Genomic DNA, 27898 nt, shown 5'->3' on the forward strand with positions numbered 1-27898 from the left:
GTCTCCTGACGTTATTCATCCCCAATATATTTTTTTTACATCTTTATTTATCTTTATCTTTACCATTTAAGCCTCTTCTTGGTAAGCAAGGTTAGACATTCAAATTCTTTCGCGGGCCCTCTTCTCTGAGCCACTCAACGAGATGAATAATTGCCATAGTCTAAGTGCATGACCTAAGACACAGAGAGAGAGAGAGAGAGAGAGAGAGAGAGAGAGGTTCTCATTAAAGCATATGCTGAACTCTCTCTCTCTCTCTCTCTCTCTCTCTCTCTCTCTCTCTCTCTCTCTCTCTCTCTCTCTCTCTCTCTCTCTCTCTCTCTCATCCGGTGTGATGGTTGTCTGGAATCTTTCATCAGACACCAGAACCCAACAACCCCAGCCTATGATCGCTGTGGCTGACATGGGAGATGGATGACCCAGCGAACCCGCTCGCATCACCCCAACGCCTCGTCCCTGTACGCCCGCCAACCAAAACAAACGGAGATCCAATAACAGCACGAAAAAAAAAAACATAAGCCTAGATTTCCTAAAAGGGAACACTGAACATTAGGGGGTGTTGCTGACATGGAACACTTGGGTAATTGGTTGTAGAGGACAGTTGGATGCTTTATACACAGGGTCAGGCCATATCTTCTGAAATGTGTGTTGAAGTGACACACTGGAATGATCTGACAACAATAAACAAACTCTCTCCCTATACACTCCCCAGACACGGTGTACCGTCTACTTTGTGGACACTCACCACAAACACAGATTCAACATATCCCAAGACCCTTCATGTACACAGTGCAACCTCTACAGTGAAGACACTGAAGACACTGCTCGTGATTGCCAGCGACGTCTTCTCACACAGACACATCTATAACACCCGGTGTTACGTGTTATGTGGCCTACTTCCTGGGCACTGCAAGAAACTCATAAAGATAGCAGGAAGTTAATGTCTATATAATCTACAAACACACATGAACACACATACCAAGAAACATATACACAAGAGAAAGGAAGGAGAGGGAGGGAAAATATACAAGCCTGCATGTTATGACTAGTCCAGTGGAGGTCGGTGTGTTTTCTAACCTTTGTAAGGCTTCGCGTTCTTTCGGGGACACACACACACACACACACACACACACACACACAAGGTATCCATCACAACCACGCAGTCTCTCTCTCTCTCTCTCTCTCTCTCTCTCTCTCTCTCTCTCTCTCTCTCTCTCTCTCTCTCTCTCTCTCGTTTCTGTCTACATGCTCATGACTTTACGCTCCATCCAATTTGGACGTGACTCAGGGAGGGGTTGGGGTGCTGTTCCCTCCTGCGCCATGTCGACTGCTAGATAAGCAAAAAAATAGGGACTGAATACGACATGACGAAAGGAAGGTCAAGACTTCATGGTCGAGAATCCTGGATATAAACACATACACAAGCACTAGTGTACAAATGACTCCCGTGGTGTATCGGTTAGCGCTCCTGACCGTAACGCATTCACGGGTCGAGCGCATAGGTTCGAATCATGGTTGAGGCAGTCGATCCACAGTCAACCCAGCTATCCATCCACCTCTAGGGTTTGGTCGATAAAATAGGTACTTGCTTCAGGCTTGTATATATATATATATATATATATATATATATATATATATATATACATATATATATATATATATATATATATATATATATCGTTAATGGGATGGCCTTCATTAGGGCCCCAGCTGCCCGTGCTGTCCCAGCTAACATATGAAAATGAACATTCATACAAACACGCACACACACACCAGTTCACGAGGCAAACATGCTCAGATCATTCTGACAACTGTTCACCTCGTCATCCCTGGGATTTACAACCATGCATGCATACAACATCACAGGTGCCCCGCATCCAACCCTCTCTCTCTCTCTATATATATATATATATACATATATATATAAAACCTTTTTCCTTTAAAAGATTTCAAAAGTTTATTTCTTTTATTCATCTTTATTCTCAGGTATCTTTTTTGGCGCCTGATATACATAAGCATTAACTACATTTCAAACAACCAAACAGATACTTTAAGGCTTCTTTATCTCCGAAAGACGAATCGTTTTTGTACCTGTCTTAACATGAAGTTTATGATTACATGATACGCCTGTCATACAGACACTCTGTTGCCTTCAAACCTTCGAAACTATCGTTGCAATAGTTACCTCGAGACAAATTATTATCTTTTCAGTTGCCTTCTATCTCGGCGAAGGTAGCTAACTTGATGCATGTGATTAGCATGTGATTACAACGTAGAGCATTGTCAGGCAGAATGTTCGACCAGACGCGCCATCTCGTGTTTCTGTAGTAGAAATTGGAGTTTAGTTACGTGTGGGCCCAACGAGGCAATTACGGAGCGGCCGTTACCTTGTTTGTTAACGAGCCGTCATCTGGGTCTAGGACGTGGACACGAGAATCCAGTGGACAGTGTTAGTTGTGGATCTGGTGGGGCCGGTTTTAGATCAGCGTTACGTATATAAACATTTGAATCTGAAGAACTGTTAGATGTGAACACCTTTATATAGGATCAGCGTTGCATGTGAAGCGTTGGAAAGATACGGTACGAGATGTGAACAGTGCTATGTGTGAACGAACGTCAGATACGAACAGAAGTAGATATAAACGAAGTTCTGTGTAAACAGCATTATATATATATATATATATATATATATATATATATATATGTATGAAGGACATGAATTGCGAAGCACTGGATTTAAATGACGTTAGATTTGGACAGTGTTGGATGTGAACAATATTAGATCCGAAGAGCGTTAATTGTGAACGATGCGTAATGTGAACAGTGTCAGATGTAAACAATGATAAACGTGAACACTGCTAAATGTTAAAGGTGTTAGATCTGAAGGAAGTGTTGGATGAGACGACAGTGTTTGATATGAACGGTGTAACAAGTACAAACAAGTCGGACGCTCTTCCTCAAATAGTTCATGGAATTAAGGTAAGTCTTAAATGTTAAGCGTTGGGGGTAGATCACTCTGTCTTAAATAGGGGTTACACTGCCTTAGGGAAGATATACATGTCTTTAGATGTTGGAATTTTAAAAGTACTTTGAAAATGATTAAGAAAAGTGAGACAAATATCTTTAAAACGGTTTTAAGGTGCAGGCATTATACGTCATCTAAACAACGGATTTCTAGGATACTTTTGGGGAAATTTCAGTGTTCTATAGGGGATTTATGGGGATATGAACGAGACATTTCGGGAGATAGTATAAGGGATTCAAGGGAGGAATTGCAAGGGATTGGAAAATTACAGGAAGGGATTACGTGTTTCTCCACGCTGGATTACCCTAAGAAAAGAATCAGGATATTACAATACACTCGAGGATAGGGATTATCAGGTGTCCGGGGTTAATCTGTATGGCTGCTACTGCTACTGGTGTGAGCTGCTTCGAGTATTGATCCCATGCTTCGGTGCCTCTCCGCCGGTTTATTATTGTTTCGCAAACATGGATTTCGAACCTTTAGTTTGAGCTATGTTGGTTCAGTTGGAGGTTTACGGTGTAGATGGGTTTCATATGCACATTAAGAGGCTGTTATGGAACATCTGAGATGTAAATGGTGTTTTAGAGGAATAAGTTGGCGTTACTTCGGTACCTCACTTAAAGATTAGGAGAATTATTTGGAACTCTTGCAGTTCAGGTGGAGTCTTCTTGGTTCAGTTCGTAGTTTTGGTGGTTCATGTTGTAGCTCAAAAGGTTTAAGATACAGCTGAAGTTTCGGAGTGTCTGGAATATCTTCGGAGACTGCAGGTTGTATTTCTAAGTCTACACGATGAATTGGAGTTTTTGAAAACACTTGTAAACATACGTATTCAAATGAAGCTACAGATATTCATGTGGGTTTTTATTGGTTTGGTCGGAGTTGTGGGGATACCCTCGGTGCTCTTGAATCTTTATGACTTCTGGTTCGCTGGTATCACGGAGTTTCACTTGGTTCGCAGAAACGTAGTCTTGGAGGGACACGCCTGAACGAAGCTGTACCGAACCATTTGTTTGAACATGCAGATACAGGGTTCGGCATAGCTTCGACCAGGCGCGTCTTGGGACTCTGGGACTTCAAACGTGTCCCACCGAATTTTTATCCGGGACTGTAACACGTACCTGATTTTTCAAAATTAACACCTCTCTTGATTCTGTTGCTCCTGCTCTTACCATCATCCAATTTGCTCTTATTCCTTTCTAGCCGCTGTGTTCTTGCTGTTTCAAGGCAAAGCGGGTGTCTACGACGACATATTAACAGTCTTGTAAGTCTTTCTCTTTAAAGTTTTGCATTAGACGTTTCCACAAGTGTGGTTAGTGCTTTTTGGTGACGTCGCTTCGAGAAAATAACACTGCGAACCGACGAAGGCAAAAAAACATCGAGAGACGGACGGGGCTTCGTTATCCTGGACTTAGTAAGCGTCCTGTTGCGTCAGAGCGCGTCTCTGTAAAGGGCTTCGTCACCAGAACATATTTCGAAGGTTTTTGCAAATTGCGAGTGGTCGTTTGTGACGTATGTAGAACGCCATATCAGACGTGCTTCGAAACTACCATCATTTTCCTTATTAAGACCCATTATGTTATCATGAGACTATTTATGCCATTAGGCTAATCAAGTTATTAAACAAATTATACGAATATGCTATTGTATCATAATGGACACTGACTATGATTAAGCTCCAATCAGAATATTGTATTTCCAGATCGAGGTATTAGTCATAGTAGATGCTAAAACCTGTCAGAAAATATGGAGAGTTAACACAGTGTAGTGTAATTCGAGAGCTAATTAAGCTTCCATTATGCATAGCTAATGTCAGCTGTCTGCACAGTGTGTGTGTGTGTGTGTGTGTGTGTGTGTGTGTGTGCGTGTGTGTGCGCCCCCAGTTCATTGCATCATTTCCTACAAAAAAACTCAAATTTCTGTTAGGATTCGATCGATCAAGTGTACCAAACTGTACAACACTTTGATAAGTAAAGCGTCACTCTCGTTAGCATTATCTTTATCGTTATCTCGTTCTTGTTGATAACTGCAGACGGAAACCTTTGTCCTTAACTCCCATCAGTTGGTGTGAGTGTGTGTGAGTGTGTGTGTGTGTGTGTGTGTGTGTGTGTGTGTGTGTGTGTGTTCGTCCTTTGTTCCCAGCGTAGTAAAGTGCGGTCATGTGTCTTCAGGGGGAATGGAGGAAGCCACAGGGTCATGGCTCAAGGTGGCACCTTTCCCAATAAATGGGAAAAAGGAAAAGAAAATGTTGAGAATGATTACACTCGTTTGTCTTTAGATTTATATACTGCCCACACAACACTGTTCCCTCAACACTCCAACGCTACTTGCCTCTCTCTCTCTCTCTCTCTCTCTCTCTCTCTCTCTCTCTCTCTCTCTCTCTCTCTCTCTCTCTCTCTCTCTCTCTTTCTTCCTTTCCACGTCTTCCATCACCCATATCTCCGCTTGGAGCTGTGGTAAAGCATGGGTCTCATGCCCTACCTCAGCTTAGAAAATAGACACCTCGGTAAAGTGACTTTTGGAATTTTCCTCTAAAATCTTGTCGTCCATGAAGAAGAGGAAGGGAGAAGTCTTCAGAGAAGCAAATTATATTGTTCTTTTTTTTTTGGGGGGGGGGGGGGTTTGAAGGGGTTATGGCAAGAGAGGGTATAAAAAGATCATAATGAGATGTGATTTTATACGAAAACGGTGACACCATAACATGTTTGTCGAGACCTTATTTTAAACTGGCGTCATAATACCATTCTAAGAAGCGATTGTGCAGGTCTTATGCAAACGAGAATGCATATATAATGACGTTATTCTGCACTGGAGGTCAGCCATGAAGTAGGCGATGGTAAGCGGTTTGTGACGTGGGTGTTTTCTAAGGAAGAAACGAATAATGAAGGAAAAGTTACAAAGACAAGAACTTTCTCTTTAATCGTCTTTCGTCTAGAGACAAAGTTGATGAAAAGATTTAGAAAGAGATTATGACAATGTCTTTCACCAACAAAAATCCAATGATTGACTTGGCCAGACATTTTTAGAGTTCGCTGTGTGTTTACTCTTCATATTTAACCACTTTATACGGTAAGGGGAGGGAATTCTACACTGTGGGGGTTCCCCATTTCTTGAATTCTCGTACTCGTTGAAAGCTTTCTAGACACGTTCTTAGCCAGAAGATGATAACTTTGAGTAGACGAGACAGACTTTTCCTATAATGATCTCTATCAATTTAATAAACGCAATCACCCACGACAATACTGATGAAATATAGAACTTAATGCAACCTGATTATAGTCAGATGTATGTATCATGCTTCGAGCATCATATTAGTTAAAGAAACGATGAAATTATCAACAAAATGGGTCGAAAAATTTGTCCTCGTGACACCAAAAAAACAAAACATAAGAAATTGAAAGAAACGCAGGCAAAAATGGACCACTGAGTTCTTTCGGGGTTGTGATCCGTCACTGTCGTTATTATTTCCGTGTTGCGGAAGCCTGTAAATCCCCAGGTTACACAGTCTTCGCAAGCATTAGACTGCAAGAGGTGGTGGTCTGTTTCTCGCAGATGGAGAGGAGTTTTGCGCAGGAGTTGATGCAAGAAGAAGGAGAAGAAGAGGAAGAAAAGGGTCACATAAGCTGTATCCGTCAGTGTGTGAAATGTGGAAATGAACGTCTGTCTCTGTGAGGGGCAGAGGCAGCTGTGATTGTGGCGAACTTCAGGGAGGGAGGTGGTGGGCGGAGGGGAAAGAGGAAGCAGGAAACAGTTGCCCGTGGGCAAAGAATGAGAGAGAGAGAGAAGAGAGAGAGAGAGAGAGAGAGAGAGAGAGAGAGAGAGAGAGAGAGAGAGAGAGAGAGGAAGGGGGAAAGAGAAAGAGAAACGTACAAATTGTGATAAACATTGAAAGGGTATTCTAATTTGAAGGGACACAACACTTAACGTAACAAAATACCTTTTCATACAAATAATTATATATACAAACAATGGATCAGATGTCATAACTAAAATGACGTTGACAAAAAAGAAATGAATTTAATATACAATACGTCAACGGCAATTTATATGTATGTATATATATATATATATATTTGTTTTTTTTTTTCTGTACAATGTAAATAATGTTTTCATTTTTCACAGTGTATACGAGTTGGCTTTTTTTTTTAAATATCGTTTGTCTCTCGTTTTAAAAATTGTGTTCTACATCTAGTGTACTGTTCTCTTTGCTTTTATGACGTTATTGTTTCTAGTGTGATTTGTTTTGGTTTAGGTTTTAATCTGTTATATTCTGTCAGTCATCAATTACTATACTGCACTTCCTGAGTCTTTATTTATTTTTTATCTGTAGTGTGTACAATTTATTGCAATTTATTAAACTCATATGTTCGTCCTTGTTATCCACTAATGGCTTTGATGTTTAGCATCTATCCAGTTGTGTTTACTATTCGCGACCAACTGTTTGGGTAAGCAACAGCAGGGGAAAAGATGGAAGAAATGCCTTTGTTTATTGTTGCTATACTGTTAGTTCAGTACCTGTGCTACGTAGGAGGGAACATCGGGACTGATGTTATGGGAAGGGGACATCCCATGGGGTATGTGGTGGGACATCACAAAGGAGGCTTTGGGAAAGCGCCAGGTGAGATGTTTTGGGAGAGGGGGATTCTGGCCATAGGAGTGGGGATGTTATAAAGATATGGTAGTGCCATGGGATGGGAACATCACATTAGGGGAAGGGTATGGGTATGGGACATCATCAGGCTATGGGAGGAATGGGATATCACCAGGTGGGTTACTACGGGAGCTACGCATCACCACACTATGGGAGCGACAGGTGGCACCACTCCACCCATGTTCCCTCACGTCTGACGACAAAAAGAAAATTTGTATTCATCTCTCACACAAATATTGTTTCTTGGTGTGTCAACACCCATCCCCTGGCAGTGAGGGAGCCACAGCCAACGACCGCCTGGCTTCCATCTGACAATGTAAACTCGTAAGACAAGAAATTTTTCTTCGTATAAACATTTCGAACGACGTAGCCATACCTTTACCGCGTCTGTACGTCATTATGTCTATCCTCACACGACCGAGGGTGTACCAGACGTATCATTTCAGCTAATTGATAGGAAAAGCAATTCTGAAAAAAATGTTGTTGTTTAACATGATTCTCCGAAACCCTTGACTAAGTGGACGATGCAGGTGATACAATGACGGTGTGGAGTTAGAGAGGTGGTGTCTAAGTGTTGGAAGTCTGGGTGGTGGCTGGTGGAAGGGTGGTGGTGTCAGGTATGTGGCAGACTTGATGGTAGGTTATATCAGCTGGTGAGAGAGTGGTGGTAGACTGGTGGGTAGATGTTGGCAGGCTTGTTAAAGATGTCAGAGTGCTCAGTGTGAGGTGATAAACTGGTGGTAGGCTGGTGGCAGAGGATGATGGCAGGCTGAATGGCAGACGGAGATCATTAAAGTGTTTGAGGACAGGATCGCCACCTGAGGTGTGGTCCCCACGATGACCTGAGGTCATTGGCACGGAGGATGTAGGTCAACACTCATGCCTCGCTTGGCTACAGACGATGACCCTGAACACTGCTGTCCAGGTGATTGTCACACAAGATCCGTTCTGATGGGCCAAGTAGATCCGTTCTGATGGGCCAAGTGGTAGGCACTGTAGATCCTACCTGATACCAGGCACGGTAGATCCGGGGAAAGACAAGGTGCCTAATTCCGTAAGGGAGGGTAATGGAGCGAGGATTGCCATCTGGCCATGACAGTCGCTAGACGGGTGGCGGGATCGATCGGGTCCTGAACACGTCTAGAATTACCCGAAGTGTACATAATGACCCCCCCCCCCCCTAATTACAAGCCCCCGGGCAACAGAAACGTATCCGTCGCCCGGCATTAAGGTCGAGTTTCACGGAGCTTGTAAGGGGAACACACGATCCTCTAAAGGTAATGGCGGTGTTGCCGTTGGCTGGTGGTGTTGGTGGTAAAGGTAGGTGGGAGAGAACGCCTGGAGTGCAAAGGAGTTACACAAGGCTTCGGTATAATGAGCTGACGTGAAAGACTTCTAATGAGCGAAGACTTCTTAAGTCTTGCAAGGTAGAGTTGAGGTTCACTTCCACAGAGAGGGAAAGAACACACACACACACACACACACACACACACACACACACACACACACACACACACACATTATCACTCAAGCTTAACCAGTTTCAGAAAACAGTATTAAAAATCTTACAGGTTCGTGACACTATATCTCCATAAAAAATGGATTCGCTGTGCAGGGGAGAGGGAGGCTGTATGTTGTGTGTTAAAGTCTACGTCTGCATTTTAATTTGGCAAAGAAAATTCCCAACATCTGATACAACGGATTGCCATAATGCAAGGTCTGGGGGCCAAACAAAACACGAGAAAAAATGGTTGCATCCAAGAAGGCCAAATTCACATGCGGAGCGACTCTGCACGTGACAGTAATACTCGTAATTTCGTCTGAATTATGAATGAAGGGATTGTGGCGCAGGCACGAAACGCTGAGCCGCCAAATTCGGCGTGTTGTGGCCTCTGGGTCGATACCGTCGAACCCCTGCAAGGAAGATGTTGACAGCGAGGCACTGGTGACCTCTGCGTGGCGCCTGTCCATTCTCTTGGTGACACCGAGGCACTTGTGACCTGCGAGAGTTACGTGCCGGTGTCTGGTGACCTGAGAGAGAGTGTCCTGACTATTGGTGACCTGCACGTTTCCTACCGTCTCCTGGTGACCTGCTAGAATCTCCCCCCACCCCCCACCCCTACCATCTCCTGGTGACCTGGACGTCTCTTGCCATCTCCAGGTGACTTGGACGTCTCCTGCCATTTCCTGGAGACCTGGACGTCTCCTGCCATCTCCTGGTGCCCTGCTCGTCTCCTACCGTCTCCTGGTGACCTGCATGAGTATCCTGTCATATTTTGGTAGCAGCGTAGCATTGGTGGCCATCATATAACCTGCCTGATCCTCGCACCATCTGGCAAGAACGAACCATCCGCCTCCTCGTGATTACCTGCACCCCGCTTTCCTGGAAGCGTCACAATCCCTCCGCCAGCTTCCACCTGGCGTTGTTGGTCTGGAGTAAAAATTACCAAGAAGGTCCAGAGCTGACAGTGTAGGATGATCCTTGCGGGTCCCCTCCCGCCGCAGATAATACCAAGACGACGTATCTGTTTACAATATTCGCCGGTCTGAGTTGACAGTCTATCATTCTGCTCCATATTTCATGAAGGGAAGAATGCCAGGGATGGGCTCCCTACCCCGGAGGACCAGGGAAAAGGGATATGGGTTGCGAAGGGACGAGTCTGCTCGCTACCTCACTGCTTTCCTGAAGCTCGTTAAAAAGCCTTAAATTTTCCCCGGCATGAATAGGTTGGACAGAATTGCCAGCGGCTTTGTGGAGGGAAGGGTGGAATATTGCCTCGTGGCTCCCAGGCAAGGACAAGTGGCTCCCTGAGTCCCTTTATAAAAGTGGCCAACTTTTCTCCTCCATCGTCATAAGATAAACACCAAACTATTGCGTATAGTAATTTTTTCCAGAGTTTTGCTGCTGAATCTTCTCACTACATACTTAAGTTTGCCTCACAAAGTCTTTGTAAGATATATGCAGTAAATGTCCTTATTCTTTCCGCATTCTCTTAGGATGTTACCAAGATGTCTTTCTACGACGAGAGTATGAAGATGTTCGCAAGTTAGCGCATCGTCCTTGTCCCTACTGGCTGCTCCGTGAGCCACCTTCGTCTTTCCAAGTCTCTCATAACTCTTGCTGAAGGAGAATGGAAGGGTTCGTCAGCGTCCGTAGGATGCTGGGACGCTTAGTGTCTTGAGGGTATGTTTAAGTTGGGTCACCTACAGAGGAAGGCTGCCACTTTGCTGGTGAATCTTTGCCACCACGTTGGTGGGCGTGGTACGTTGGTGGGCGTGGTTGATGAGGATTGGTGCAGTGTGGTCATGGTTCGCTCCGTCCTCTGATGGTTCTCGAGGTAGTTGCCTCTCCACTCACAAGATCTCTCCACCACTCGACACACCCAGGCGGTCAATCCTCTTCACCATCCTAGACCTAGACCCCTCCCCCAAGTATTCAACCCTCTTCACCCTCCCAGACACTGAGTGTTCTATTTTTTACACCTCCCAGACACAACCCACACACACACACACACACACTCACACACACACTCACACACACACACACTCTCTCTCTCACACACACACACACAGAGGAAATTACTGGCACACGCAAGGGATTAAGAGGAGTGTGTCTGCTGCTGCAGCATGGCTCAACACTTACCCTACCACTCTTGCCATTTACACCCATCTCGCTGCCTGAGGGTCGTGAGTAGGTCGTTATTAAACTACTTCGTAACAAGGCTGTTGTGTCCTATTTCCCTCTCTCTCTCTCTCTCTCTCTCTCTCTCTCTCTCTCTCTCTCTCTCTCTCTCTCTCTCTCTCTCTCTCTCTCTCTCTCTCTCTCTCTCTAAGGAATACTTTTGAAAGACTGTATATATATATTCAAACCACACCTCATTACCCCCAGGTAAGGAGATATTTATGATGTTAACTCCTTTGTAAATTAAACTTCTCTGAATGTGTACCTCGTAAGCAAATTTTTGCAGGGAGGAATTTTCTGTGGTTTAATGTTGCCGAAATGATATACGAGTCTGTGCTACATACCCACAGTGGAAGGGAGGAAGGATTGTTGCGCCAGGGAGGGAAAATGTGTTGGCGAAATTGCTGTTTGTGTGGGTTTATGTGTGTTATGTTTGTGTCTGTGTATGTGTGTTTATATGAGAGCATCTACATATGTTAATGTACGTATGCATCTATATGTGTGAATGTGAGTGTGTGTGTGCACTTTTAATCATACATACAGACGCCCACACACACACACACACACACACACACAGTAGACATCCATACCCCCAGTTCGAAACCCCGTATTCCCAGTTCCTCCAGCAAGATTAGGTTTGCCCACTTGTTGGAAGGACGAGAATGGACTAACATGAAGCGAGTGACCTGAATTTTGGAGTGTTGTGAGTGTGTTTCTTCTGACGATAGTGTGTGTGTGTTGCTGGGCCTTGTGTGTCTTTGTCAGTCTGTCTGTGCCACTGTCTGTATGAGTGTCTGTGTGTGTTGTGTGTGTGTGTGTGTGTGTGTGTGTGTGTGTGTATGTGTGTGTGTGTGTGTGTTTGTGTGTGTGTGTGTGTGTGTGTGTGTGCATTTTCCATATTTGTTCCCTGGTTCCCGCGTTAGCGAGGTAGCACCAGGAGCAGACGAAGGAAGTGGCCTCATTCGTTCGTACCCATTCTCTTGTTATCATACACTGTGCACCGAAACTGGAGTCTCCTATCTATAAATAGGTCCTGCAGACCTACATACGTGTGTGTGTGTGTGTGTGTGTGTGTGTGTGTGTGTGTGTGTGTGTGTGTGTGTGTGTGTGTGTGTGTGAAATGCAATCTTCAGATTTTTTGACTCTTGAAGCATCTCACTACTGACTACATGAAGTTAACAAACCCCTCAGCGTCAGGAAGGTCTTGGTGAATATCGGGTTTTGTGTGAACCGTGAGGTCAAATGGCGTATCCTCATGAGGACGTGGTTGTGAGGTCAAATGGCGTATCCTCATGAGGACGTGGTTGTGAGGCCAAATGGCGTATCCTCATGAGGACGTGGTTGTGAGGCCAAATGGCGTATCCTCATGAGGACGTGGTTGTGAGGCCAAATGGCGTATCCTCATGAGGACGTGGTTGTGAGGCCAAATGGCGTATCCTCATGAGGACGTGGTTGTGAGGTCAAATGGCGTATCCTCATAATGATGTGGTCGTGAGGCTACACCAAGTATCACTCCAGCTCTCTCTCTCTCTCTCTCTCTCTCTCTCTCTCTCTCTCTCTCTCTCTCTCTCTCTCTCTCTCTCTCTCTCTCTCTGACCAACATACGCGTCATCCTTGCCCCGTGCCTCCCCCCCCCCCCCCCCCCTCTCTCCTCCTCCGGCCGTCACCTCGTCTTTGATCCTCGTGTGTCGTCTCGGGCCCCCCCTCACACCGTGTGACACCACATGGCACTTACCTCAGCCCTGGGGCGACACCGCCTGACACCACGTGACACAATATGACACTTTACCTCAACCTGGGCTCCGAGGCAGCACACGTTGCAAGGGAAGGCGATATGAATTTAACATTTTTCGCACAGTTAACTTTTTGCACAAATTTTCGAGTCACCTGCACACAATTTGCGGAGGGGAAGAATATCTGGAGATTCTCACAGTCACAGTCAAGCGAATATTAAAGGTATTTTTCAGGGAGGAATATTGTGTTACGGTATTACATTACCAATGTCTTGTGATGAGAGAAATTTTGTGTTACTAGCTTTGCCACCCTGGCCTCCATCACCCTGATCTCTATCACACTAACCTCCATTACCCTAGCTTCCACTACCTCAACTTCCATCACCCTAGACTCCATCACCCTAGCCCTCAAGACACCAACTTCCCTCACCCTTGCAACTGCATCAGTGGACATGCAGTGTGAAATTAACTTCACAAGACCAAGGAATTTTCAATGTAATGTTCGTCTCCTGCAATACTTAAGTTACTTCAAACAAATTACAGCAGAGAGCATAATCTTATTTATTTATTTCACATGTAAAGAAATCAAGTTCATTTCTTTGTAATACTAAATAGATGACGAACACTTCTCGTACAGATTGTTTGGGATAATTTAGTTTGCATTAATTAATTCTAGACGGGAGGGGTAAACGTTCGTTAGCTAAGAAACGTTTGGTAAAACAGATTCTCTTCATAAACCAGCACCTTGGCAGGTCTCCAAGGCGTGTGCCTCGAGCAGGAAAATGAAGAAAATTTATGAAAATCGTAAGAAAAAAAAATGTCAGCGTACGATGTGTTCCTTCGGTGTCTGTGATGCTCATGTTTGTCCTTTAACCTTTAAAGAACGACGCTATGACCCTTGAGAAAGACGGTACGACACTTAAGCACGACGGTACGACGACTGAACGTAAGGGCACGACTCTTGAGCACGACGGTACAATCTTTGAGCACGACTACGGTACGACCCTTGAGCACGACGGTACGACCCTTGAGCACGACTACGGTACGACCCTTGAGCACGACGGTACAACCACTGAACACGGCTGTACGACACTTAAACACGACGGAACAACCTTTGCACACGACGACACGACTCATGAGCAAGATTGTACGACCTTTGAGAACGACGGTGCGCTCCTGGGGTAGAATGACCTGACCCCTTGACCTTACCTTTCAAGGGTCGATGTGTGTTGTGCTAAACCGTCGTATTTTGGTGCGTGAGAGATTGAATATCATGCTTTAACTTACCACAGGATTATCATCCTAGAAGTGTTGGTATAGGAGAGATTCAATCATCCCTAAACCCTCGAAGGGACAAGGGATCGTAGAAAAGGAACAAATGAAGTGAGAACTGTAGGGGAGTACACGTGTTGCGAACAGAGGAACAGACAAGACAGATGAACAGGGGAACAGAGGAAGAGGCACGACTTGACTGACAGAATAGACAAAGCAATGGAAAGGGGAACAGAGGCACGAACAAGAAAGATGGACAGAGGAACAGAACAAGACACAGGGACAGAGGATAAGACAAAACAGGCAAGACAGATGGACAGAGGAAGACAGAAGTAGAAAAGACAGAAGGAGAGATGAACAGAGAAACGGAAAACATTAGATTTGGTCAAGGAGAACATCATTTTGATATTCTTTTGAACCAAGCGTTACAAAAGTAATATAATAAAACATTTCCGGACATTATAATATCTTTTCATTGAGCACATAGTTATCTAGATGTCTATTTTCCTAGATAACTTGTTGGGAAGCAGTTTCAACACAGATATGATTCTGACTCAAAAAAAAAGAAAGATTGCACATCGCCTGCTCTTCCGACTCTCTGAAAAAGTCTTGCTAAATCTAGATTACCTTCCTTGTAGCGGTGACGAGGCACGAGATGTGGTCATTGTTGTGGAGATTCTTTGTCGAAGTGAGGAATTAGGAGGTGACCTGGCTAGGGCTCACCTGCGAGTAGTGTTCTGTGGCGTTGATATACGTTTCGTGTATGCTCTCTCTCTCTCTCTCTCTCTCTCTCTCTCTCTCTCTCTCTCTCTCTCTCTCTCTCTCTCTCTCTCTCTCTCTCTCTCTATCTCTCCAGACATGAAGCCTTTCCCCTTATTAGATTAATCCTTCATGGCTCCTTTATAGCGCTTGCCTTTTCCCTTTTCAACCCTTTCCCCTTCCCTAACCCCCCCAACTCTCACTGCAATTTTGATGTTCCCCTCCTGTAATATCATCAATATCTCACTCATGTCATTACCACCCACTACCACCACTACCACCACCACCATTACCACCACTACTACCACCACTACTACCACCACTACTACCACCACTACTACCCCTTGTCCTTGAACTCCCTTTCGGTCCCTTTTTATTTCCTTCCCATTTAGATCTTGTCCCTATTGCCAGCCCTCACAAATTTCAGGACAGATATTGAAAATATCGGTTAGTTTGCGTATCAGTTGCCTCTGCCGAACCAATTCACTGGAATATATATATTTTTCCATGATACGATACAAAATATGAAATGAAAAAAAGAAGTCATCATCCATAAATGCCACATATAAATTCCTCTGTTTCTCTGAGTATTTAGGTATTTCTCTCACAAATTCTTCAAAAGCAATCACCTGATTCTCATATCCTCTACCACTCATTCTAACATTGTCTAACACCCCAGCTTCTTTCTAACATCATCTGACACCACGAACTCCTAACATTCTCTTTACACCCTCAGTTTCTTTCTAACATCGTCTGACACCCTATCTTTGTCCCCCGTTCGTCCAGCCTCACCTCAGCACCCCAGGCACAGCTTCCCCTCTTCCCTCTAGATAATGGTGGGACTTCTTAGGCCAAAGGACCCGTAAGATAAGAGAGAGAGAGAGAGAGAGAGAAACCAAACATCAACGAGCCCAAAATATCTTTCAATCTGGCGCGATCCGGACTCTCTTGTGACATACATCTTTAGAAATACCTTATCCTCCCAGCTGTCAAGGCTCCACCTTTTGGATTATTGAAAACCCCGGCCTCCCGCTCCTTTGCCTTTCCCTTTGGGTGTAGACGCTCGAGAACGAAATCAAATTCTCTTCATTTACCTCAAGACCGAATCAATTCTGGGCAACCCCGACATTATCTTATTCTTCTTATTTCTTTCGTCTACAGTAAGAATAAATGTCTTCAATTTACTGGTTCAATTAATCGTGTACTCAAAGTTGAGGAGTAGTCGGATTCAAAGCCCTTATTGTAAATGAACTTTCCATAGGATCGAATCCCCTATAAGAAAGCAGCTTGAAGTCGTAATGTTAGAATTGGATCCTTGTCTTATTTCTCAGACAGGGACAGGTTTCCAATCGCTTCATCCCCTTGAAGTGGACTGTTCGAATCTTGGGCACGACGGTACGATCTTTGAACACGACGGTACTACCCTTGAGCACGACGGTACGGCCCTTGAGTACGACACTACTATCCTTGAGCACGACAGTACTATCCTTAAGCACGACACTTGGGTATCGAAGCTTGGCCTTAATGATGCAAGTCAAAGACTAGATCATCTTCTCACACACTAAAGATTACTTTCCTCCCGTCTGTGTCGCAGGTGATCCTTCGACACTGCGACCTCCTCTTCAGCTCACCTTTCTCATTCTCTTTCCCCCGCGAGCAGCGTTTGACACCTTCAAACTTGACCCCCCCACCCCTGGCCATCTGACACTTTCTATTACCGTCTGATACCTTTGCTTCGTCTTAGCCGTTTGACACTCCTTACTTTGGATTTTGCACTGTTTGATATTCCTGATTTGCTAGTGATGCCATTTGACACCCTTATCCTATTCGTTTCAACAAGTGACACCTTCAGTTTGGGTCCCTCAGACCGAATGACACCCTTATAGTCTTCCTGTTACCGTCTGACACCTTCATATCCTCCCTAATACTGTGTGACACCCTCATAGTCTACCGCATCTCGTCTGACACTCCTCATTCTGGCCCTCATAGTTTGTCCCATCCCACATCCCCTCACTCCCACCTCCTGACACTGAGGGCCTGGCCTTTGATAATGACCTTTAACTATCAGTTCAAAGGTCACCCCCATTATACTTAAGGGTTGTACCACCGTGCTCGAAGGAGGATTGTTCCATCGTATTGAGATAAAAAAATATCGATTTCTCCTTTCGATTCTAAGTTAAAGAAAAGAAGCTTCGTGAAACACCAAGGTGACTTTACTGGTTCTTAAAGTAGAAGTGTGTGGAGCTGGTTTCAGGGTCACCGCCCTGGTCGCCCCCCTTCACCCACCCCACCTCTCTCTCTCTCTCTCTCTCTCTCTCTCTCTCTCTCTCTCTCTCTCTCTCTCTCTCTCTCTCTCTCTGCTGGTCTCCACCACCTTGCTCCAACACCCTCGTCCCCACTGACACCCCTCACTTGTTTCAACACTTGTTTACTCCCTGGATGGAAACTTTACGAATTGTCATTTCACACAAACAGATCGACTTGAGTTGATGTTACCGACTGTTTTTCATTTTGATATTCTTTTATCTTTTTTCCAAGACGACCCTTCAGAGGAAAGGTCACAGAGACGTATGAAAAAAATAACTGGAAGCTGAAATATTGAAGTTCTTCCCCCAAATCCAGTAGAAATTTATGTTTATGGCACGAGAGGTTTTTCAGATTTATCCTTAACCCCCGGAGATCTCGATGGTACAATTCTTAAGCGCGACGACGGTACAGCCCTGGAAAGCTCGATGGTACAATGCTTAGGCACGACGGTACAACCCTTGAGAGCTTGACGGTACAATACTGGAACGCGACGGTACGTTCCATGATCTAAACGGTTTGATCTCAAGAGTACGACTGTGTACTGAGCGTCTGGCTCTTCAACCCGACCCTTAAAGGTTCCAGTTTTTACCCTGGACGCTGCCTGGCTGGACCCCACACGATCTTAGCCCTTATGACCCTGACCTCTGCATGTTTGCTATGCTAGGTCACCTTTACCATCATCAACAACACCGCTCCTGCACAATCATCAATTGCTCAAAACAGTTCAGCGAAAAGGAAAAGAAAATCCTTTGTCCTCTAACGTAATATTTCGTATCACTTTTTTTGAAGTCTAATCGAATTTCGCTCGTATAAAAGACGAAGTTTATGGTCATCTTTCTAGACCGTACCTGGATATAACTAAAATGAGTTGAAATGAAATTATACATTCCATAATGAAATTATACATTCCATAATTTACGTACTTACTTTTAGAGTTTAGGATGATTAATTTCATTATCTTTTTTTAGGGGAGGAGAAGTTTAAATGGAATCTTGCTCAGTTATATAACTCTAAATTGTGGTATGAAATGAAGAAAATGGTTAATGTGGAAATTAGTTTTTTGGGGGAGAAGCGGAGTTTTATTTCTCCTTGAAGGGCCATCAGCCCAGAGTGTCAGGGCTGATAAGAGACTAAAGGTAAATCCAGGCATTCTCTCTCTCTCTCTCTCTGTTGCTCTCTCTCTCTCTCTCTCTCTCTCTCTCTCTCTATATATATATATATATATATATATATATATATATATATATATATATATATATATATATATATATTGCCTTTACACATACATGCACACGATTATGTGTATACATAGATCTCACACCACTAGTTAAACTGCCCAACAAAAGTGATTTTCTGTCCAAATTCTCATCGGATAATTAAACGCTGAAAGGGCAATTAGGGTGCAGATGGCGGACATGTTACTTGTGCAAAAGAGAGAATAATTAAAGATGTAAAGAAAGTATTTAAAAAAATCCATTGAATCCCTCCATTAAGAAGCTCAGTTAGTGGGACGATCATTAGGCTGTTTGTGTAATTAGGACAATTGTTAGTAATTCTTAAATCACTCATATAATCTGAAGTTTTAACTTATGATTTTAGTAAATTTGAATTACCTACACAGCTTGATGACTACAGATCTATGTTTCTTCCAAAAGTAGCTAAATCCGCTTCAATGAAAGTATTTTTGGTTATAACTTTTGATGGATATCATATTTTTTCATTTGCACTTACATTTTGCAGACAATGAAGACAGCTGACGCTTGATACGTAAAAAAGAAGGCAGTAATATCAATACAGTCGACTGGAAAGAAGCAAGGACTTTCTTATCTCTACCTGTAAAGTAACTCTGTCTTCTGTTATGCACTAAGATGGGTCGTCTGGGATCGACCTGGAGCATCCCTCCCCCTCGCTCACCACCTCACACAGTGTTGATTTGTACACACACCCACACACACACACACACACACACACACACACACACACACACACACACACAGGAGGAGGAGGAGTTAAGTTCCTCCGGGGGGAGGATTCTACTCCGGGCCAGGTCCTCGTGAACACATAGTGGTGAGCGATACCATCTGCTCTCTCTCTCTCTCTCTCTCTCTCTCTCTCTCTCTCTCTCTCTCTCTCTCTCTCTCTCTCTCTCTCTCTCTCTCTCTCTCTCACACACACACACACACACACACACACACACAGAGCAGTAAAATGAAAAACAAGATAACAGTATCTGGGTGGGCGTTTGGCGTGGGCTGGGAGGGACAATAAGTCAGGGGTGGGGAGGTCTACACTACCTCCTGCCCCAGTCCGGGGGAGGCAGCTGAAAATATTTCATATATCACCGATCATGAAATACTCGTTGCTGAACAAAACACTGTCGACGGCAGATTTTCCCCTAAAATCAAAGTCCCATTTTTCTTTAACTGATGGGGGAGGGGGAGGCGGGAAAAGAGTGGCATGAGGAAGGATGCGAAATGTCCTCTCACTACACCGAATTTTCTAATTCAACAATCGAATAAAGTTTTGGAAGTTGTTTATGAATCAGTAAAGCTTATGACATCAAGCTCTGCCGTCCTTGAAGCGTGGAAAGCCATGGGAAAGACGCGCCAGATTTGCACGAGCGTCGCAGATCTGTCGCGAACAGACGATGACTAATGTTCACAACACTCGTGCTACTGCGTCGACGAAGGTGCGACCCGTCGCAACCATGTCAGGTGCACATAACTTGACTGGTACGTGTAGATATGAACCTCTCTCTCCAATGTTCCCCCTCTGCTTAACTACCCTGTCCTCACCACAGATAAGATTTTGACCGCAGATAACCTCGTCATGGACCATAAGGATCTCTTATTATCTCTCATTATCACCTACTACTCCCATGAGTGCCGGAGCTATTTACCCAAGGATAGCGGGTGAAGCCTTGCCACTGGGAGACACTGGGACAATCCCAGTGGGGCCATCCTAGTGGGGGAAAAAAATGGTTTTCATTCGAGATAAACGACATGGCTAACGAGGTATAACTACGTTAAGAATGGGTCAATACTCACAGGACTTAATACAGTCCCAGGTAAGAGACTTCATCAGATAAAGTCTGATACAGTGACAGAAATAAATCGAGCGTCATCGTCATCAGCTCAGAAAAGATTTCCAACAAAATGTGAATATTCGTTACTTTCCTCTACCTTATTCTTGGTAATGATATCAAATATCGAGAAGGAAATATGCTTAAGAAGGTGGGGTGGGTGGCATGGAAATCTGTGTCTTGTAAGACGTCTTAGAAGAATGTGAATATAAATGCAGATAAGACAAGTCTCTCAAAAGAGTATATATCCCAGAAGATCCTGTCAACTTCAGGATATTGAGTTTAAGAAATATTGGAAAATAATTTCCAAACTTTCATCCGCCTTTAGGGATATAACAAGGAATTACAATCTAGTCTGAGGGAAATATTGGGTAAAAGAGTCACATTTCTTAAGGACTTTTGGAAAACTTTGCCCTCTGGAGAGATGTTAGACCAGCTCATCTCATGATGACACAACTACGCTGCCTGACTGGGGAAAGACGCTGATTGGATTGAGATAGATAGATAGATAGATAGATAGATAGATTGTACAATCGACAAACGTAAACATGAAAATGTAATCAGAGCTCTGGAGGAGCGAACAGCAGATGGAGTCGTCTCTATGTATACGAAGTGTCCCAATTCAGCGAGGCACTGCCTGGAGCAGACTCTCTGGAAGAGACGAAGACTGGCACGCCTCCACTCTCCAGGTCTGCGTTAGTTTGGATTAAGATCCAGCACCCCACGTTCCTACGAGGGAGAAAGACAACAACCTGGGGCAGGCAGGGTAGAGAAATATGATAGCCACTTCAGCGTTATCTCTACGCCTCCTGACGGTATTTCCCAAGTTTATGGAAATATTCTGGGAATTTTCTCTTATCACCAGTTACCTCAGGGATCCTCCGGAGTAAACCTTTGAATAAATGATTCGAGTACATCACATATCTGGAATGCCTGGAACCTACGCATTGCAGGGTTATATCTTTACAGATGGAATTCTATTCCCTGTGCATCAAGCAAGTTGGGCTACAGCATACTTTTGTTTTGTTTTCATTCACACAATGTCACAATACTTGTTATGGATGATGCATCAGTTAATCAGCTTTATCTCGACAAAATATTTTGGATTTCTGAAATTTTCTAATTTTCATTTTTTTTTTTTTGGGGGGAGGGCTTTTATTTGCCCGATACTTGTAAATAATCTTCTATTTCTTCTTTTACTTGTTTCTTGGTAGTTTTCTCATGTTTTCTTTTCATATTTATCTTTTGCATCCTGTAATCATTTCTCTTTTTCTTCTTCTTTCTCTTTCCTCGCCTCGCCCCTCTCATACCTACCCACCACCACACCCACCTGTGCTCCCAAGCTCCACTATCCTTCCTAGCCCCATCCATATGAGCCCCCTAGCCACTCCCATGTGAGCTCAATAGCCCCGCTCCCGTGCGGGACCCCTCGTAACCACGCCTATGGGAGCTCTATAGCCCCGCCCTCCTCATGCTAGGGTCCTTCCTAGCCACGCCCATGTGAACTCTCTTACCACGCCTCTGGCTTGGGTGGCTTCTCGCCCCACACGCTGGGGGGAGAGGGAGGACGAGTGATTCACATTCCCTGGGGCCCTCTCTCGTTTACTGTCCTCGTGGCCACTCCAAAAGACACCTGCGTCTACAAAGCACATACAGGCTGCTCCTCATATCCTTGCTAGTGTGTGCGTGTGTGTGTGTATGTGTGTGTGTGTGTGTGTGTGTGTGTGTGTGTGTGTGTGTGTGTGTGTGTGTGTGCGCGCGCGCGCGCCTAAGGGTGTATCACACTTCTTTCAAAACTACAATCAACTTTGAAGGTTTGAAAATCCCCGTGCCACAAATCCCTCAATCCTTTTCTTTTCAAAAAAATGATCACTATGTTTCAAAGTGCTTGGCCAGAGGAGTGCGTGGCTGGAGTGCGTATTGCCCAGGGGTGCGTGTTGCCCAGGGATGTGTGTGTGTGTGTGTGTGTGTGTGTGTGTGTGTGTGTGCAGTCAGTGGATGTGTAACCAAGGGTGTGTGGCCAGGGATAGATGGCCAAGAATGAGTGGCCAAGGGATATGTGGCCAAGAAGATTCGAACTGGTGTGTGTGTGACCTGAGGTGCATAAGGGTGTGGGCTATATTGGGTGTGTGTGTGTGTGTGTGTGTGTGTGTGTTTTAGGTGAGCGGAGTCTCGACACAGTTGCACTGGGAGACCCAGTTCCCCAGCTCTCCTTACGCTAAACACATCATATTAGGCACAATAAGTACCTTAGATGAACTCATGATCCCTCGTCAAACCAGAGAATATGAAACTAAATCTCTTACTCATATTCTTTAAGGTCCTCATTCACGTTCCTCCTCACTCCTCATAATTCTTGCGGATCCCCTAAATATACCTCACTCATTCTCTCAAGGCCTCTTATCTCTTACCCAAATACCCTATGAATAAACGTTTCCATGGATAATTCATACGTGGGGGAGAGGCTGGCATGGTGCCTCTCCCTAATGAAGAATCTAAACATTAAAAGCAATGCAAATTAAAATGAGAAGTCCAGAAGCGCTTCTCAGAAAGACCACGAAGATCCTTTCCTCAAAGTCCCGTCCCAAATCTGCTTCATTTTACCCTTTTCCTGCCTCGTCTGTATATACCTTAGAGGTTTACGTGACTGTCTGTAAAGCGCGTCGTATACAAAGCTTTTCCCCCCTCTCGCTCTAGGGCCGTACTCTCTTGCTCGGAGGTCGTACGTCGTGCTAAATGTCGTCCTGTCGTCCTCAAGGGTCGTAACATCAAAAGCCCAAGAGGTTGAGTGTCATATGGACACTTGCACTTCCCTAAGTTACCAAAGTCTTCGTCCCCACTCGTCACACAAGACCCTCCTCAGAACTTTCACTCCGTGTGTATGATGCATCGTGGAGTCATGTGTCTCGAGGAAGTAGATACACACACTCTCTCTCTCTCTCTCTCTCTCTCTCTCTCTCTCTCTCTCTCTCTCTCTCTCTCTCTCTCTCTCTCAATCTACTTTTTTTTCATCGTTTTATCTACCATCGTTAGTCTCCCCTTCCAAAATCTACCGTGAGGGGAGGGGGAGGGGGGGAGGAGAGGGGGAAAAATAGATTGACTGCCAGCAGTAACGCACACTTCCTGTCGGAGGTAATTTAACAGAACTGGGGATGTCCCAAACCCTAGACCTGGAGGCTGACAGAGACCAGGAACTTGCCCAGTCGGCGGAACTCCCATTTCTACTAATTAGCTCATCAACGTTAAGTACCCCTTACATGCTCTCCCTTCATACACACAAACTTGCTAGCTCTTAATTACGTGATATGATAATTATCTCTGGCGTTTTCTGTTCCCCGACCCATCAGTGATTCATCACGCATCTCAGATACAATCTGGAAAACATATTTGTAATTATGATTCTGGATCTGGATGACGGAGGATAGCATTAGCCATCTGAAGATTAGATGTAGAAATATGAATGTTTCATGGACTACCAACAGGTAACGATGTATACAAATGAACACACACACACACACACACACACACACACACACACACACACACACACACATACAGACACACACACACACACACACACACACACACACACACACACACACAAGTACTTTAAAAGTACTTCTTTACATTTTTTTTCACCAGTTTCTGTCTTAACTTCATGTTATGTCCTCTGGTTGTTCTATCCCTCCATCTTGCAGAGAACTCGCCTCTCTAGTAATGATCAAACTGGTTTGACAACCTAAAGCCTCTGATCGAGTTACTCTTTGCCCTTCTCTCTTCCACTGTGGACGAAGTTATGGCCCCTCATCACCCACTGTAACTCGGCTCTGTTATTTCTGTTATCCCAAACAACCTCGAAAAGACCCATTGGTCTGTTCTTTCATTTCCTTTGTATTCCTTTGTATCTTTGTTGTCCTTCTTTGGACTTTCCTTGTCTTTGTTCTTTATGCTTTGTCTTAAGTGATGACCAGACTTGAGAAGCATCTTGTAGTTCTGTTCTTATACACGTAGGGAAAAATGTGATGAATATTTCCGTATCCATGCGATTGAACGCAACTGTGATGTCTATCAGCAGACACAGTCTGTCGACTTTATGATTCTGTAAGACTGTCTGTGTATCTGTCTGTAGTTCGTCTATGTCTTTGTAAGTCTGTGTGTGTGTATATCTGTGTGAAGGACTCATTGCCTGTCTATCAATATGTCTTCTGTGTGTCCGTCTATAGATATTCTAGGTGTCTGTCTGTGGGTGGCTCTGTCGCTTTGTAGGTGCCTGTGTGTGTGTGTGTGTGTGTGTGTGTGTGTGTGTGTGTGTGTGTCAGTCTGTTTTCCTACAGGGTTGTGTGTGTGTGTGTGTGTGTGTGTGTGTGTGTGTGTGTGTGTGTGTGTGTGTGTGTCAGGACGTTCCAATAAGGCGTCTTGTTATCACCTGCTCAGAGAACTTCATTACAGAGTGAATCCCTCGCTTCTTTCTGTCTCCTCAGTCAAGGAGAAACAATTCTCTCTCTCTCTCTCTCTCTCTCTCTCTCTCTCTCTCTCTCTCTCTCTCTCTCTCTCTCTCTCTGATCAGATTCAGTGACCAACAGCGTCCTCTCCAGACGCCCGTCACAACATTCGGACACACACACACACACACACACACATACACACCAAACAAACACACGAATTTCCCCTCGCATTTGTCCTTTTCATTGCTTTTTGTCCTGCACTCTCTCTACATCCCTAACTAATCAACTCGTTTATCATATTTTTGCTTAATGTTTTCAAATAAAGAGATGCTTCTTTTAACACGTCCCAACCCCGGCTGTCCGGTCTCACATTACAAAGGTAAACAACAACAAGAAGGAAATTCAACGTTGTTACGTATTTCTAAACGCGCAGTGCAAGAAAATAAATGCCTTGCACAGAATGGTTCGAATTTTGTACGCACGTATTGACCCGGAACCAAAGGAAGTAAAGTGAATACTTCTGTTGCACAATTATTTGACTTTAATTCAGACATTAACCAAGAGTTCTTTTAGACTGCGCGCTTAGCACCAACACAATGGTTCAGAAGCTGAAGTTCAGTGTTTTAACTTGGTGTCAGAGAAGCACTATATGAACTACGCGTTAGAAACTGATTCGAATTTTGCTTCATATGAGATGAACCGCTCAAGTTATCTGCTGTAAGGGAAAAGGATCAGGTTCGTTCGTTCGTTCGGTCACCAAGTCGTTCAGGTGTGTGAAAATAGCCATTGTCAGGTTTTCTGGCCATAGCCAAGTGTTATGACCATAGCCAGGCGTTATGAACGTAGCCAAGTGTTATATAGACCATAGCCAGGTGTACTAACGATGGCCAGGTGTTACAACCATAGACAGGTGTTGCTACCGTAGACAGATGTAGCGACCGTAAACAAATGCAGCGACTGTAGACAGGTGTTGCAACGGATCCTCATTCTTCTCTTTTCTCCCCCCTACATATTCCCTGCCAGTTCCCATCCACCTCCCCTCCTGTATAACAGCAGAAGCTGAGACACACTCACCACACACGTCAGGCAGTACAGGAGGTCATCTGCCGAGTGGAGGAGGAGGAGGAGGAAGGGGTCGTCAGGTCACAGTGGGGTCAGCAGCAGCAAGGGTGTCAAGTCAGTAGCCACTCGTCCTCCTGCTGACACTAATGTATGGAACGTGGACTTGCTCCACCTTCCTACCTCGTCATCACGGAAGTAATCACTCGAGAAACTAAGTACAAATGTGTATTTCAAGGACCACCTTCCTGAGTACTTGTTTGACCTATCATCACTTGAGGGATAATGATATATGCACTAGACGTCGGTCATAACAACACGTGTTATCAGTGAGGGAAGGAAGAGGCGAGGGAACGCGACACACTTGTTGCACGTGTTGGACGAGCGTGTGGCGTGAGCACGGGCCCTCCTGTCTCGCCGACCGACACGCCGTGGACTGAGCCAGACGAAGGCCACCAGGTCCTACCACCACCACCACCACCACCACACACCACTCCCCCTCAGCAGCCCCTGTGCCTGCGTCATCCCCAACACAGTTACACTAACGGGTGCGCCGACACCGTGTCTGTCTGTCTGTCTGTCTATATGTGTGTTCTTGCGCCGGTGTAAGCGCATCATAGATAAAAAAAAAAAAGAGATCCTTTTATACACCTGGTAGTTCCTCCAGTGCCTAGTGAGGCGCTTGATATCTTCTGCTGCCTCGGGATAACAAGAAAGATATCATTCAAGCCTTGTTTACCCACTCTATGAAATTTCTTCAGTTGTTTACTCCGTCCGCTGGAGTTGTTTGTAAACACGTCCTCATCTCGGATGTTTTAAGACATGGCCCGTTCCTCATTTCATCCCATGGTCCTCCCCCTAATGTCTTAAACCTCTGCAAGGGTGGAATGTCGAAGAAATGATGGCGTTGGTTTCACCAGCATTTTCATGTTGCTGTTCTGAGCAATCTATACGTGCGTCTGTCTGTCTGTCTGTCTGTTATAATCTATTTGTTTTTCACGTTTTGTGTTGCAAGGGGACGATTTTCTACACTCGTGGAGCCCCATTTCTAGAGTTTTCTTTAGAATCGTAAAACTTTTTAAATTTCCGTCTGTTGTCCACACTCAGCGTGTGAAGGAGAAAGATTTAGGAAACCATAGGTTACGGTAGACTGCCCTCGGAGACTCGAACACTCAAGGACTCTGTGGTGGAGACGTCGAACTCCGCCGGCAGGTCGAGAAGCCCCACAGACGTTAATCGAGTGATTGACGTTGCTTGCTCGACAGTGCCTTCTGCTTCCATCTCCACTTGAGCCAAGCTGTTTTAGATCTGAAGTTCGCCTTGGCGATGTATACCTTCATGAGACAAAGACAAGGGTCCCGTTTCTGTATATATATATATATATATATATATATATATATATATATATATCAAGACACCAGGCGCGTCCTCTCTCTCTCTCTCTCTCTCTCTCTCTCTCTCTCTCTCTCTCTCTCTCTCTCTCTCTCTCTCTCTCTCTCTCTCTCTCTCTCTCTCTCCATTTACGGTACGGTACAGACATCCTCACTATCCTAGGGACGACCGAACATCGCTTCCCTTCCCTCCCCTTCCAAAAAAGTAATCGTCAAATGATTTTCTTTCCACGTACGTCCGTCCTTCACTTAAACTGTCTTTAATATCAATGTGTTCACCACCGCCGCCACTGGCCTGACCTACCCCTGACCTCTTCCAACCCTTGACCTCACTCAAATATCCTCGAGTTCTTCAATATATATTTCAGATGGGAGTGGGTGGGTGACCTCTGGCCTTTACCCAACTGGGGGTCTTCCTTCGCTTATCTGATGCCCTATTGTCCCTGTCTATCTCAAGTCAAGGACAAAGGATGAGAACTTATTTGCATTCTTCTCTCC

The 27898-nt window shown here is 44.6% G+C and overlaps 2 protein-coding genes across 3 annotated transcripts in view; one reads left to right on the plus strand and one right to left on the minus strand.

Moving 5' to 3' along the window:
* LOC139747675 (uncharacterized) overlaps positions 1 to 27898 on the minus strand; it is a 90524-nt gene that overhangs the window by 31634 nt on the left and 30992 nt on the right. The window contains exon 1 of one of the 2 annotated variants that reach the window (XM_071660251.1): positions 26025 to 26473. The exons of the other annotated variant lie outside the window; for it this stretch is intronic. The gene's annotated coding sequence lies outside the window, so the exon portion shown is untranslated. Of the gene's footprint in view, positions 1 to 26024; positions 26474 to 27898 lie in introns of those variants that run through there. 2 annotated transcript variants of the gene reach the window in all.
* Positions 2951 to 27898, plus strand: part of LOC139747676 (neuroplastin-like) — a 73037-nt gene continuing 48089 nt past the window's right edge. The window contains exon 1 of the mRNA XM_071660252.1: positions 2951 to 2976. Within this exon, the coding sequence (XP_071516353.1) occupies positions 2966 to 2976 (11 nt within the window). The 5' untranslated portion in view covers positions 2951 to 2965. The remainder of the gene's footprint in view (positions 2977 to 27898) is intronic.

Source organism: Panulirus ornatus, chromosome 69 (genome assembly GCF_036320965.1).
Source record: "Panulirus ornatus isolate Po-2019 chromosome 69, ASM3632096v1, whole genome shotgun sequence".
In the NCBI taxonomy this organism is placed as follows: Eukaryota; Metazoa; Arthropoda; class Malacostraca; order Decapoda; family Palinuridae; genus Panulirus; species Panulirus ornatus.